Source organism: Meriones unguiculatus, chromosome 14 (genome assembly GCF_030254825.1).
Source record: "Meriones unguiculatus strain TT.TT164.6M chromosome 14, Bangor_MerUng_6.1, whole genome shotgun sequence".
NCBI classification, from domain to species: domain Eukaryota; kingdom Metazoa; phylum Chordata; class Mammalia; order Rodentia; family Muridae; genus Meriones; species Meriones unguiculatus.
Genome location: NC_083361.1, coordinates 67872061 through 67887634, shown reverse-complemented (window position 1 = coordinate 67887634; position 15574 = coordinate 67872061). Strand labels below are relative to the sequence as shown.

Here is a 15574-nt window from a genome sequence, read left to right as displayed (position 1 = left end):
GACAGAACCAACTCTAAAAACTGTCTTCAACCTCCACATCAATATCATGCAAGTGCATGTGTGTGCACACACATGTGTACACACAAAAACACACACACACACACAAAATATAAAAAGTAACAATAAAAGCACATTAAAGGCAGAGAAAACACCCCTACTAACAAGGTTACAGAAGACTCTGGGTTTGACAATATTAGCATTGGTAAGAGCACTCTCATTCACAATTATTGTCACTATTGTGTGTGAAAGGTGGGGACTGAACCATGAATCTTGCACAAGCTAAGAATATAAAAATATAAGGAGTCTGTAACTCCTGTTCTGGGTGATCCAACACCCTTACACAGGAATCCATGCAGTCAAACCACCAATGTACATAAAATAAAAAAATATTAAAAAAAAAGATTTTTAAAAAGTGCATATATGTATGTTTGTGTACATGTGTGCTGACAAAGATCAGAGGTGTTGGATCATCCAGAACTAGAGTTACAAGCTGGTGTGAATTATTCTACATGGGTGCTGGAGTTGGGAACTAAACTCAGGTCTTCTATAACAGACACATGCTCTTAACCATGGAACCATCTCTCCAATCCCTAGAACACTTTTACTGCAGAATGTATTTTGACAATATCAAAACTAGATTTAAAACAAAAGGGTTTTTTATTTCATTAATACATTAAAAAAAAAAAAAGCAAGCTGAGCATTGTATAGTGCCAGCAATAAGTAGGCATGTTTATACTTCTGCTGAAGAGCTTAGGTGTCCATCAGCACAGGACTTCTGACTCATCACTCTCACTTCTCACCTATCATCCTGTAATATTCGCAAATGTATAAAATCTATACACAATGTCCAGGTGGAGTTGTGACAATAGTAGATGCATTTTTCTCCTAGTCTTACTGAGATGTGGAAAGAAAGGCAATCTAACTGGAGACCTAAAGGAGAATCAGTGAGCTCCCTGGATTTAATTTTTGCTGCTTATATCTCAGATTAGGTGCTGGAAAAGCTACACAGATACCCAAAGGTTGAGACAAAATTTATTCCCAACAGAGAGAGCTCTTTTTGGAAAGGGGCAGAAATTACGCTAGTCCAACTAATAAGTACAGTAAAAGCAAGCCCTGGCTGTACCTCTACCAGCAAAGGCTAAATTGATCTCCAGCCTTGACTGGCAGGGAGAAGGACCCACCATTCCCCATGTCAAAAGGAGAATACAGAAGATCCATTTAATCTAATACTGATCAATAATAAAAGGGGGTGGATTGATACAAGCAACATACATAAATCTCAAAATAATTTTGCCTAGTGAAAGAGGCCAGAGTGAAATAGTGTTTATGGTTCTACTGTCAACATCAGGGTTAAGAATTAGCCAAGAAAGTCATGAGAAGGCAAAGAGCTGCCTGTGAGATGGTGCTGAAGGTGGCCTGGGAATATGAAGAAGTCTCTGTGGGGCTGTCACTCACCTGCCCTTGATCTGTCTGTGGATCAGCCTCCTGGAGATTTGCTTGTGGACTGGGGTCTCGGCCACACTCTTAGTCAGTAATTTGTGATAACCTAAGACACAGCAACAGAGTCAACTATGAATCTCACTTAACCTTCTCAGGCAGCAGCAAAGGAAAGGAAAGGAAACAGTGGCTTATTACTCAGCAAGAGAGGTTGCTAAACTCTAAGCTAGAATCTATGATTTCAGGGCTCAACAGAATACAGTTCATCAGCCTGATTAAAAATGACACACGCCTGTCCAACACATGCCTTAGACAGAGGCCAGCAGAGGCTACACAGTGAGACCCTTAAAAAAAATAAAAAAAGAGACACAAACCAATGCAAAACATAAAAAAAATTAAGTTTAAAAAAAAAAATCCCTGTGGATGGCTACAGACATTGGATCAGTTTCAGCCCTTCAAACAGCAGTGGCGTTATTCCACAGCCTCTATCTATCAATAGATAGTCTATCTATCAATAGATTGACTTATATATTTATTGTTAATTTTTAAGTGCTTGTGTATGCATGTGAATGCTGTTTCTGGTGGCATCCAGAGGCATCATATCTCCCAGCATCTTGGATTAAAGATGATAATAAGCCATCTAATATGGGTACAGGTCCCCTGGAAAAGCAGGAAGTGCTCTAAACCACTGAGCTATCTCTCTAGCCCTCTATCAGTAGATTTAAAGGATCAGGTACAGCTTTTCCCAATTTTTTTTTTAACCCAGACTTTTATGAAATATCATTGCTGAGACATAATGATAAAAGACAGAAACTTCAGTGTTACACATAACAAGTAATGTTTTACAAAAAAGTAGGTTGGAAAAAAAAAAACCCATAAGTGGATAGCTACCTATCTCAATAAGCAAAGATCAGTAATCTCTAAGGGGCTGAAGAAACCAATTACACAGCTACTATACTATATTATAATTTGTCAATGGTTCATAACAAAAACCAAAAGGGTAAAAACAGTAAAGCATGGCCCACGCACAAGAAAATGCAACTTGGAAAAAATCCCTAAAGTAGCCTAGAACCTGGAACTGCAAGTTGTCTAAATATGCTCAGTGAGCTTATGAACCCACAGGTTAAAAAAGGATGGCCTTACTCAAGGCCATCCTGGACTAGAAGCAAGAGTGCTTAAAAAAAAAAAAAAAAAAGAAACCAGGAAATAATATGTAAGTAACAAAGATACCAGCAAAGTAATAGAAAGTATCAGTAAGAATTGTACAGCTAAAAAGTATAGGTAAAAAAACCATAGCTCAACTGGAAGTCTCTATGCAATCCATAGGAGGCCCTGAACTCCATCAACAGCACCAGGTATGGTGGCACATGCTGCCAATTCCAGCACTCAGGAGGTAGAAACATGAGCAACAGAACTGATAAGAAGAGAGAAGTGGAAAAATAGGGGGGAGAGGGCTTTGATGAGGAATGAGGGGAGGAGAAAGATCAATACAGGAGAGGGAGGAGGGATAAATAACATAAGGATGATTAAAAATGCTGTAAGAATCATATTGTTGTGTTTTTATTTAAAACTATACATACAGAAAGTTGTGCCACTTTGAGAGATATTTTGGACATAGGACCTTCAAGGGTTCAAGCTGGATCCTACCCAAAAGCCTCTTCTTGGACAACTACCTTTTATTGAACTGCAAGTTGCCATGCAAACTGCCAAAGGAGGGAAGCAATCGATGGTCCTCTCCAGTCAACAGTCCTAGCCAGCTGAGAAGCCTATGAACTGTAACAGTGACCAGCCTGGCAAAATATCCCTAAAAGTACAATAGTGCACTTATCTTGGAGGTAACTAACAGATGTCTAATTAGACTTAAGTCCCAGTCAACAAGAGGAAAATCATGCCTGATAACAGAAACCTAGCCAACTAGGGCTAGAGGAGACCCTACTACTTTACTAAACCAGTGTAATTCCTACCAGTATTCTAAATATCTATCCTTATATCCAAAGGTACATCTAGACCTCAACCCTGTTGGGGGTTGATCTGGTGCTTGCTATGTATTCTAACACTAATTACTCGCCCCCAAGATCTGGTTGCCTCACAGATGAGCACATTCTTAGTACACCTACCTGTCTTTGTTGTGTAAACCTTGCTCTACCTAATTTAAAATTGACTGGTTAATAAAAATGCTGAAGCCTGGGGCTTGGCAGAGGAGAGGTAGGCGGAGCTGAGGTTCAGGGCTTGGGGGTTGAGAGAAGATCACTAGGAGAGAAGAAACAGAAGACGGAAGAAGACAAAGAGGTCGTGGCCTGATGGAGCAGATCCAGACCAGAGAGGATGACTTACTGGCAAGTAACTTGGGTTATGTAGCTGAGAGATAGCTAAATAGCTTGGAGGATTAAAATATGCCCAGCTCCAATGCTTTAAGCTTGCAAAGAAATCATAGTCTGTCAATTATTTTGGAAGCTGGGAGGTTAATTGCTTTATTAATTAGTATCTTATACAACCCTTATCCAAGAATCATCTCTTTGTAACTAATGGAGACCAATACAAAAAGCCAGCTGGTCAAAATGCTGAGAGTGACTGATTGTGGGGTCCCTGCCCAAATTAATGTATCTATATCCTTAACCCAACACTTAAGGCTTGAGGAACATCACTGAAGAGGGGGCAGAAAGATTAATAAGAGCCAGGGGACCAGAAAGTCTGCTGTGAATGACAAGGAAGCTACACACGTTATATTTCAACAATATATACAGGGGCCTAAAGGAAACCTGAAAATGACAGCATCAACCATCATGCAAACATGGAAGAAGAGGAAACCTCACAGACCTAGACAAAGAACTATGGGCAACTAATGACTGCTGAGAGAGAGAGAGAGAGAGAGAGACAGAGAGAGAGAGAGAGAGAGAGAGCTAAGTCTCCCCTAGGGAGCTGCTCCCTAGTTGGTTATCTAATACCAAGTGCTCAGCCCTCCACAGACCCAGGAAGCTGTATTTATTATATATTATGCACATATATATCTATACACGTAACAATAATAATTAAGGAAGACAGTGAATCTGGAGAGAAGTGAAGAGGTAATATAGGAGGGGCTGGAGGGAAGTAAGGAGGAAAATGAAGTAATCCTACTTTAATTTAAAAATGCCAAAGGATAAAAATAATTTAGATAAGAAAGAAACAAAGAAGAAAGGAATAAATCAAAGGTCACACTTAACTATATAAGCTTGAGTCCAGCCTAGGTTAAAACAACAACGAAAAAATACAGATATAACAAAAAACTCAGGAAAGGGATTCAACCACAGGGATGAGCAGGGAGAATAATTAATGAATCTGAAAACAAGGCATCAAAATTAAAAAGCCTGACCAGAAAAAAAGAAAAATGAAGAACTACTGAAGCATCCTTGTACACTGTACCATCATGTATGTCCCCACACACATCATGGAAATTATAGAAATTGAAGACCAAGTGGCAGAAAACCTTGCTGAAAAAAAATTGTTGAAAACTTCTTCAATGACCTGAATCTAACCACTCGCATTTAATGGACTCCAAAAAGGACAAATCCAAAGAGATCTACAATGAGATACCTTATTGCCCACACCCTTCATATCAAGTCAGTAAAAGAAAAAGAAAAGAAAAAAGCAAACAACCTAAAACCAAAGTAGAGGGAAGAAAAGTGAGGTGAGAAAGTCAATGGAAGTTGGGTGAGGGCACATGCCTGTAATCCCAGCACTTGGGGAGGCAAAGGCAGGAGGATCTCTGTGAGTGCGAGGCAAACCTGGACAGCAAAGCTAGTCCAGGACAGCCAAAGCTACACAAAAAACCTGTCTCAAAACAAAACAAAAACCAAAACCAGAAAGTCAGTGGGGAAAAGTTCAAGTTTCGTCAAAAGATCAATAAAACTGGCAAACCTTTATCCAAACCAATCAAGACAAAAAGCAGAAAGATTCAAACTACTAATTTGGGACTAGAAGTAGGAGTAATGCCACCAGCAGGTTTGTTACAAACTCATCCTGTGGTCACCTTGAAATGTACTGCTTTTGGTTTTCTTGAGGTTGTCCTTTTTATGGTGTAAACATTCCAAAGTTGATACAGAATGGCTTCGAGGCAGCCCTCGCTTTAGACCTCTCTTTGAAGGAGAAATGATTTCCTGATTGAAGAGATTTCTTCGGACTTTTGTCACTTCTAAAAGCAGAAAGGGAGAGGGAGAGATAAGACCTTATGTTGGTGTCAACTAACTGAGGATACCACACACAGTGCTGCTTCAGGAAGCCCTTCGCAACCATATTAAAATGACGCCCTTGGATAACACACTCCTGGGGTACCTCAAAACTACTGATCTTACAGATTCTAGAAGTTTCTACATAAAATTTTGGTGAGAAGAGGCCTACTATCATTCTTTTGCTCATGGATGTACAGTTATTCCAGCATCATTTCTTCAAGGTAATTAATTCCAAAGTGAACTGTCCAGAATTCTCAGCTGAAATAACATGCTAATGTGTTTATTTTTAAATGCTGGGGAGAATTTAGCAGTTAAGCATCATCTACCCTTCAATATTTTTTGTGGGAACTATATTTTTTAATAATTTCATGTTTTTACTTATTTATTTATTTGGTTTTTCGAGACAGGGTTTCTCTGTGTAGCCCTGGCTATCCTGGAATTCACACTATAGACCAGGCTAGCCACAAACTCCAAGATTCACTTGCCTCTGCCTCTTTAGTGCTGAGATTAAAGGCAGGTGCAACCACCTCCTGGCAACTTATAAATTTATTAAATGTTTCTATTTGTTAGCACTAAAGAGCTGAGGTGGACAGATCTCTGACTCTAGGGACAAGCTGGTCTACATAATGAGTGCCAGGCATCCAGAACTAAATAATGAGAGCCTGTCTTGAGAGAAATAGTGTTCCATAGGTATGAGGGCCCTTAATTGGCAATCTAATACCAGGTGGCCAGTCCTGAAATCATATGCGTACAAGCAACACTAAACAGGTCGAGCAGGTTGTGTTTAAGTTTATGTTTAGGCCTGTGCTGCACAAACATATTTATAACAAAGAGACCACGTTCCCAAGGGAAGAGAGGGCTCATGAGCAGGGCTAGAGGATAGAGAAGGGATGTAATTACATTTTAATTGTAACAAGAAAGAAACGCACTTTGATCAACGCGCTTAAACTTCTTTTCTGTAAGACAGTCCAACTGCCTCTCTCTTTTTTTTTTCCCTTTCTTTTCTTTTTTCCTAATTTTGGATTCCATGATAATGACATTTTAAAATATTTTAGGTCAGTAATTCACTAGATGCATTAGTTTGAGACTGTATAAACTCTCTTTTCTCCCTAAAACATGGAATTTGGATGTATTTTTTTAAACCAGTGATGATATAGAGCTATAACTTACATTAAATACATCCAATCAACTTGTCAATCCAGTGAATAAGTATTGAAAAAAGCAAAACACACCTTGTACTGTGTCTTTCCTTGGGAGTGGTGGCTGTACAGAAGCAGGGTGGGAGTTCTCCTGGAAATGAGAAATGAGGAAGATCAACACAGGCATTTGTTCAATATAAAAGTAACAGTTCTACTTGTTCAATATAAAAGTAACAATTGGCAACTCAGAGAGATGCACAGCAGAAACAGTACAATGCACTGAACGACATGTTCCAAAGACTTCCCTCTACATAGTAATCCAAAGTAAGAAGCACCCTAAATGCACGCACATAAAAAGTGAAATAGTGAAATCACACCCCCAACCAATAATAACATGAAAGCACATGGAAGACTTGTGTATACCACCATAAAGATAGGTGTGTGTGGCAGTGGTGAGTGGGTGGGGGTTCCTGTGTGTAAAGTTCAGAATAGTAAGTACAGTAGCTCAAGTCTTTGTTTTCTCTTTTCTTGGATGCTTTGGAAACAACAGTCTCTTTATGTAGTCCAGGCTGGCACATATATAGATGTAGTTACATTATAAACAACCATAAACTCTTAATGTCTGCTTTAGGAATATACAGAAAAGGGTCTAGGATTGCACATAACAGAGAATAACTGGTATTGCAACTTTGAAGACTAGGTAGAGGAAAGATACTGCATGGTTACATGGTTTCAACTTTTTAGTGATAATTGCGCAAACCTTCTATACCTGTATAGGGGAAAGCCATATAGACTGATTAGGACATTGGGCTCTTTAACAACTCTACATCAAACTGCTATTGGCTTTAGTTTAGTAAAGGAGTCAAGTCCAAATTCCAAATGTATCTAAATAAGGGAATCATTTTTCAAGATTTTTCTATTTGCTTATACATACAAGATAAAATAAATAAATCTAAATTCTTTCTTTAAATGTATTTATTTTACCTTGTATGTATGAGTGTTTTCCCTGCCTGTTTGTATGTGTACCATCTACATGCTCACAGAGGTCAGAATCCTTCTGGACATGGAATTGTGAATGGCTCTGAGCCACCACGTATTTGCTGATAATTGAACCCAGGACCTGCACAAGGGCTGCCAGGGCTCTTAACCACTGAGCCATTTCTCTAGCTCCATCTTTTCCTATTTAAATCATGTCATTTCTCATAAGTTTTTTTAGAATAAAATATCACACAGGACAATGCCTGTTTTTGTAATAGCACTGGGGATTGAACCCAGGGCCCTGAAACATAGTAGACAAGTACTCTTCTATTGAGTTACAACCCTAGCCCTGCTCTTATGTTCTATTTTGAAACAGTCTCATTAGGTTCCTAGGTTAGTCTTGTGAACTCCTAAAGGCTCTGAATTTGCATTCTACATTCCTTAGTCCTCCAAGCGCTGGGACTACAGGCCTGCATCATCACAGAAAAACTTAATAAATGATCTCAGTTATATACCAGAGTCTTTCTGGGAAGACTAATACAGTAGCCATTAGTTATATTGGTTCATAACATCCTCTATAATTATCTAAATTACAACTATGACAATACATTTGACATAAGAGTCACTAATGAGCAAACTAAAATACACAGACAAAATCTGAATTAGTTGTTGTTTAGAAAACAAAATAGACTAGAGAGATGGCTTAATGGTTAAGAGCACTAACTGTTCTTCCAGAAGATCTGAGTTTGATTTTCAGTACCCAAACAGCAACTTACAACTGTTTTTTACTTCAGTCCTAGCAGGCCTGGTGTAGTGCAGGCAAAATACCCATACACAGTAAGTAAGTAAGTAAACACTTTTAGAAAACAAAGCGTACACTGTAATGTGTCCATGTGTTTACATATTGCCCATGGTCAATTTTCTAGCACAAATGTGCCAATGATGGACACTGAACAGCCTACTAACACTTAAAAATTTACTATCATGAATTTTACTTTTTCTGTACTGATACACATTATTAACTTTTAATCAACCCTTGTTAATTAACCCTTTGTTAGTTTATCAACCCTGTTCTTCCATATAACAAAGTGAATTGAGGCTGGAGAGTTTCGGCGCATTGGTTAAGAGCACTAGCTGCTCTTGCAAAAGACTCAGGTTAAGTTCCCATTATCCCACAACTCACAACTGTCTGCCACTCTAGGTCTAGGGTATCTGATGTCCTCTTCTAGCATTTATGGGTACTAGGTATTCACATGGTACACTTACACAAACACACAGGCAAAACACCCATACACTAAAATAAAATGAAAAACATTTTTTAAAAAAGAAACAAGAGATTTCTAAGAGATTGTATGTAGGCGGTACTAGGATAGGATCAAAATCTTTTTTCTCAATCATTCTAAATTTTAGGAATTAATATATGAAAATTAATACACACTAACGTGATTTATATAATTAACATATGCTACACTTACACTACAAATTCCCTGCTTCCTTCCTCAACTATACTGACCTTCCAAAAAGCACACGCCTTTAATCCCAACACTTGGGAAACAGGTGGATCTCTGTTGAATTTGACACCAGCCTGGTCTACAAAGTGAGTTCCAGCAGAGCCAGAGCTATATAAAAACCCTACCTCAAAAAACCAGGCCAAAACAAACAAACAAAACAAAACTCAAAATTTGTATATAAAAACTTAATTTCTAATTCTTCAGTTCAACAACTGTCACGATATATAGTACCAAACGGCAAGAAATACATTCTTAATCCAATATCAGATCCTGATCCTCCTAAGTCTAGTCTGGTTTTGTTGTTTATTTTCTGAAACAGGGTTACACTAAGTAGCCTTGGGTGACCTGGAACTCACTATGTGGGCCAGGCTAGCCGCAAACTCAGAGATCCATCTGCCTCTGCCTTCTGAGTGCCGGGTTTAAAGGTGTTCATCGCCACACCCAGCCATGGCTGCCTTGGGCAATTTCAAAGAGTACTAGAAAGTTTAAATCACTATAAAACCTAGAGATAACAGAATCCTCCCAGCTTCTGTTGACCTAGTTTTGGATTTCCTGTCCTTTAGTCATGATTGCAAGATCTGTAAGATGGGAATCTTATCCACAGGTAAGGTGGGGTAAGAAAGTAAATACTGGCACCTCTAAAAGAAACCACCACCCCTGCTAAGGGCAATTTAGAAATGAACAGCCACTACAAATGCTTCTGAAACAAGTTCTCAAGGACTTGACCTCAAACAATTCATGTTCCAAAGTGTCACTGCAACTTTAGTGTCCCTTCTTTCTTCAGCATGATGTTGATTCCACCTAGTCAGATTCTAGCTTCACTGTTTTGTTTCTCTGCACAGAAAGATTATATCCTGCCACAGAAAAACCAATTACCACCAGGTTTCATGACAGTGGCCATCTTCCACTCCCAGCTTACTATTGAAATGAAATGTAACATATTGAAAAGTACTTTTCTGGGAGATAAACACCTATTATGATCATGCAATCATATGTTGTTTTTCAATGCCATTTTCATCATCGTTTTACAAGTTTTGTTATAAACATTAAAGACTGAATTTTTCTCATGTAACTTTTTTTTAAGATTGATTTTTATTATTCTGTTATGTGCACGTGTCTCTGTGTGGCTATGTGCATGTGAATGCAGGTGTCCTTGAGGTTAAAGGTATTTATGATCCCCTGGCACTGGAGTTACAGGTGGTTGTAAGTCTCTCCAGTTAGTTCCTCTGGAAGGGAAGCAAGTGCTCTGAGCCATCTCTTTAGGTCCTATGCCTAGCTTTTACTTGTTTTCTTCATATTGCTATAACTATTGTAGTCTTTGTGTTTGCTCACAGACATATGTATTTCTGTGTGGCAGGTCCACATGCGCACATGTGGAAGTCAGAGAACAACTTAGGGTATCATTCCTTTAGGTACTAACCACATTTTTGTTTTTGAGATAGTGTTACTAGCCTGAAATAGCTGTCCAGCAAACTCAAGAGAGTTTGAATGGAGGATTCTTTCTCCCCATTGGTGGATTACAAGTATGTGCCACTATGCCAGATATTTCATGGATGGGTTCTAAACTAACACAGGTCTTCATGTTTGCACAGCAAGCACTTTTACCAACTGAGCATGTCCCTAATCCCTGCCTTTTTGTTTTCTCAAGACAAGGTTAGCCTATGTAGGCCTGGGTGTCCTGGAACTCACTCTGTAGACTAGGCTAGTCTCAAACTCAATGATATTCCTGTCCTACCTCCCAATTTCTGGGGATTAAAGATGTGTGCCACCAAGACCAGCCATTTTTGTTTTGTCTGTTTTGTTTTTTGTTTTGTTTGTTTTTTTTTTGTTGTTGTTGTTTTTTTCAAGACAGAGTTTCTCTGTGTAGCCTTGGCTATCCTGGAACTCTGTAGACCAGCCTGGACTCTGCCTCCTGAGTGCTTAGATTAAAAGGCATGTGCCACCACTGCCTGGTACCATTTTGGGGTATTTTTTTTTGTTTTATTTTGTTTTTAATGATTTATGTGCATTGGTGTATGTATGCTTGTGTAGGGGCATTGATTGCTCTGAAACTAGAATTACAGACAGTTGTGAGCTTCCATGTAGGTGCTGGGAATTGAACTTGGGTCCTTGAAAGAGCAGCCAATGCTCTTAACCCCTGAGCCATTTCTCCAGTCCCACTGGGTGTATTTTTTAAACATGGGTTCTAGAGGTCAAATTCAGGTCCTCACATTGACTGAGCTATCTTCTTAGATATTATATCTTCCTTAGCCCCCACCCTGTCCTCTGTGTGTGTGTGTGTGTGTATGTGTGTGTGCATATGTGTGCATTTGTATGTGAGTTCTGGGGATTTAACTCAAATTGCAAGTACTTTACTGACTAAATAAATATTCTCCCTGGCCCCAGTGGGTTTATTTTATTTAATACATGTTCACAAAAATATTTATACTAGTTGAATATCCCTAAATCCAGAAGTCCAAAACTCTGAACTGAGCTAAAATCCAAAGATTTTTTTCCTTCCTGATGAGGATTGTTTATGTATATGGGTTTTGCCTGCATGTATGTATGTACACCAGAAGAGGGCAACAGGTCCTATAGGAGTACAGTTACAAATGGCCGTGAGCCACCATGTGGCTCAGGGGAATTGAACTCAGAACCTCTGGAAAAGCAGCCAGTGCTCTTAACCATTAAACTATCTCTCTAACCACCCCCCCCCAGTCTGTCTGTCTATCTATCTATCTATCTATCTATCTATCTATCTATCTATCTATCTATCTATCTTTTGTCATCTAAAATTCCCAAACTCTGAAATGTCATTTCAGATAAAGTACCCTCCAAAGCTGGCTTCGTAACAGGAGAAATACCACCTTCCATCTTCACTGTCAAGCCCTGCTGACATAGAGTTGTTAGCTCTTGTCTATTGATTGATTACTTACATTTCTTGTAGCTCTCTTGGACACTTTAGGTACTTCAATTTGTCGAAGAGTCTGTGAAATCTCTGCAATACTTTTATGTCTTATTAGTGCATTTTTCCTTCTAAAAAAAGAAAATAGAAAAATACACCAAATAGAGTAAATATATAGTTAGGTTTGAGTGAAACCAGCATCTAAAATACATTGTTTAAATGCTGGTTAGTTATCTTGAGGTTGGTCCGTATATATAACAAGTACAGAATTAAAAAAAAAAAAAAACAAAAAGGCTAATACAGATTCAGCTAGTTAAAAACAACGAAAGACAGCAAGGGAAGTATTATAACTAAGCTAAAACCTAATCTTTTTTCACAACAAGTTCCTAGTTCTTAGATAGCCCTTGTAGACAGTACAGAAGGGCTCTGTAAAACAAAGTGTCACATATTTCCTGAGTAATAAAGATAAAGTGCTGGATGCTCTTAGGAAGGAACTCTTGATTCTGATACAAGGGTAAGTGCCAACCCAGTGCATTAGATGGACAAAAGCAAGACTGTCTTCAAACTTGCCCTTGCTCCTAATGTAAGGCTAATGCCAGAATTGCTCTGATGACTTGCCGCCCACCTTCTTTTCTTGGCTGATCTGGTCCGCAGCTCCTCTAGCTGCTCAGATTCAGTAATGGCAGGCACTGATCTGTGAGCGCTGGATGAGAGAGGTGGTGACTTGCTCTCTTGAGTCATAGAATCATCACTAAAAAATTCTACAGGAAGGACTGCAGCCAGCTTCTGAGGAACCTTTAACCCCAGGCTGTGGTACAGCTGTCCAACTGTCCCTGGGATGGAGTCGATATACCTGTGGAATATATTGGTTAGATACAGAACTGAATTACCCCTGCACCCAGCATGCAAACATGCCTTGTAATCCTAAGATAATGAATGTGTAGTCCTTTGAACAAACAACTTTAAACTAAGCTTGTAGTTGTTAAACTCACAATCTCAAAATCTCCTCCAGGAACTCTGACAGGTATGCGGAGTCCTTAGTAAGACAGAGCATGCGCAGCAAATCTGTCACCTGAGAGAGAGTGCAGAAGTTAGCACAGCCCTGCTGGGAAGCTGAGGGCAGGAATGCACGCTCTCAGGCAGCAACCACGGACTTACCTCCTCCACTACGTGCTCCACCTCATCTGCACTTTCCAGTATGGAGGGGCACTGCTGACACATCTCCAGACGAAGAAACACCTGAAGCTGGCACCTTGAGGAAACAAAATACTTGGTCACATCTCCTTGATTGCCACTTGCTGAAAACTCTTGCTTAGAGCAGCAAAGATCTATTTACATAAAGACCAATGACCAAGAATTAGGAATGTAACTCATAGCTAAAGCACATGCCTAGTATATACAAAGTCCTGGATTAAATCTCCAGTACTAAAAAAAGAGAGGGAGATGGGCTGAAGAGATGGCTCAGAGGTCAAGAACACTGGCTGCTCTTCCAAAGGTCCTGAGTTCAATTACCAACAACCACATAATGGCTCACAACTATCTATAATGAGATCTGGTACCCCCTTCTGGCATGCCAGGCGTACATGCAGGCAGAATACTGTATACATAATAAGTAAATCTAAACAAACAAACAAACAAACAAAAAATCCGTGCATGGATGGGGGAAACCTGGATGTAGGTCACTTGGTGAAGTGCTCAACTAGCAGGCTTGAGGCCCTGCATTTGGTTGCCAAACTGGGAATGCACATCTGTAATCTCAATCCTTGTTGAGGTGGAAGCAGAAGGATCAGAATTCAAGGCTAGTCTCAGTGACATAGCAACTTTGAGGTCAGTGTGGGCTCCATTAAAAGAAAAAAAGGAAGGGACGATGAAGGGAAAAGAGAAATGAGTCCCGTAAGAATCCAGGGCTTTCTCTAACTACTGATGTGCTTATAAAAGAACTCAAACTGCTCATCAGAACATCATAAAGATCACTAAAGAAGCTAACCTCAGAACTCTGCTTTGGAGTGATGATAAAAATAAACAGTGGTTTCTTACTCTCTGACTTTGTCTTCTTTATCCATCTTTCCCCCTAGATTCTGTCGGAGAGTTTTGCTGGTTTTTAAGAGGTTAGTGTTCATATGATTCAGGCAGGTCACCTACAGATACAAAGTAATCAGGTAGGAAGAAATGGTTACTTTTTCTAGTTTGATTCACAGCCTTATATACTTCCCTATTCTTTCATTTGAATGAAAACCACTGAAATAAAGTTTTCCTTTGATACCTTAAAGAAAATGCAGGTTAAAAATAACTATGTGTAACCAAGTAGACACAGCAAGCCTTTCCATTGGAACTATTAACTTTCCTTGGGCTGCAGAGATGTCTCAACAGTTAGTTAAGAGCACATATTGCTCTTGCAGAGGCTTTCTAGCACCTATTGAATGTTCACAACCACTTTTAACTGCAGCTCTTGAAGATCAGACACCACCAAGGACCTGCACACACATGCACACTCCACACACACCTTTATGAACACATATACACATACACATAATAATAATAAAAAAAGGATCCTTTTTCTTGAGACAGAGTCTCTCTCTCTCTCTCTCTCTCTCTCTCCCTCTCACACACACTCCCCTCCTCCACCCCCTGTAGTCCTGGCTGTCCTGAAATTTATCATGTAGACCAGGCAAGCCTTGAACTCACTAAGATCCTCCTCCTCCTCCCTCTCAAGTGCAGGAATTAAAGGAGTGTGCTACCACACCCAACTATACATATTAAAAAAAAAGTTCCACAAAGCAGTGGTAACTGTAAACAACTCTTGTTGTAAAGAAAGAGCCCTGCTTTTGCCACTCAACATGAAGAAAGGCAATAAGCTACTCCAGAGCACTGGTTCGCAGCACTGTTACAGCTAGTGGGGAGTTCTTAAAACAGACAGATACCCAAGTCCCAACACAAAGACTTGGAGCTCATCTACAGTCTGGAAGGACCAGACACTTGCATTAAAAACAAAACAAGGCTAGAGAGATGGCTCAGCAATTAAGAACCCTGTTTGCTCTTCCAGAGAACAACCCCATTTTGATTCCCAGCACCCACATGGTAGTTATCAAATGTCTGTAACTCCAGTTCCAGGGGACCCAGTGCACACTGTATGCAGACATACATGCAGACAAAACACTCACAAACCCAAACAGATAAATAACAATAATAAATCAAAACAATAACAACAACAAAGTAATTCTGAAGAAGAGCTAGGGTTAAAATCACTAGTTTAATTCATGTAGCTAACACACAACACAAATTATAGCACTCTCATTAGGACAGAAGTCCACTTGGATTTCTGGCCTCCAGTTTATCAGGGTCATATTTTCAAAAGCTGGAATTGTACCCAATCCTCTATTCGTCATTTTTCTTTTTTTAAAATATTTACTATCTTTA

At 39.4% G+C, this 15574-nt stretch overlaps 1 protein-coding gene across 1 annotated transcript in view; it reads right to left on the bottom strand.

Moving 5' to 3' along the window:
* The window catches only part of Ticrr (TOPBP1 interacting checkpoint and replication regulator), a 42899-nt gene that overhangs the window by 8602 nt on the left and 18723 nt on the right, over window positions 1-15574 (bottom strand). The window contains exons 9-16 of the mRNA XM_021658930.2: window positions 14195-14295; window positions 13316-13409; window positions 13150-13229; window positions 12783-13010; window positions 12189-12288; window positions 6878-6935; window positions 5447-5608; window positions 1456-1546 (exon numbers count right to left, since the gene is read on the bottom strand). Coding sequence (XP_021514605.1) covers window positions 1456-1546; window positions 5447-5608; window positions 6878-6935; window positions 12189-12288; window positions 12783-13010; window positions 13150-13229; window positions 13316-13409; window positions 14195-14295 — 914 coding nt within the window. The remainder of the gene's footprint in view (window positions 1-1455; window positions 1547-5446; window positions 5609-6877; window positions 6936-12188; window positions 12289-12782; window positions 13011-13149; window positions 13230-13315; window positions 13410-14194; window positions 14296-15574) is intronic.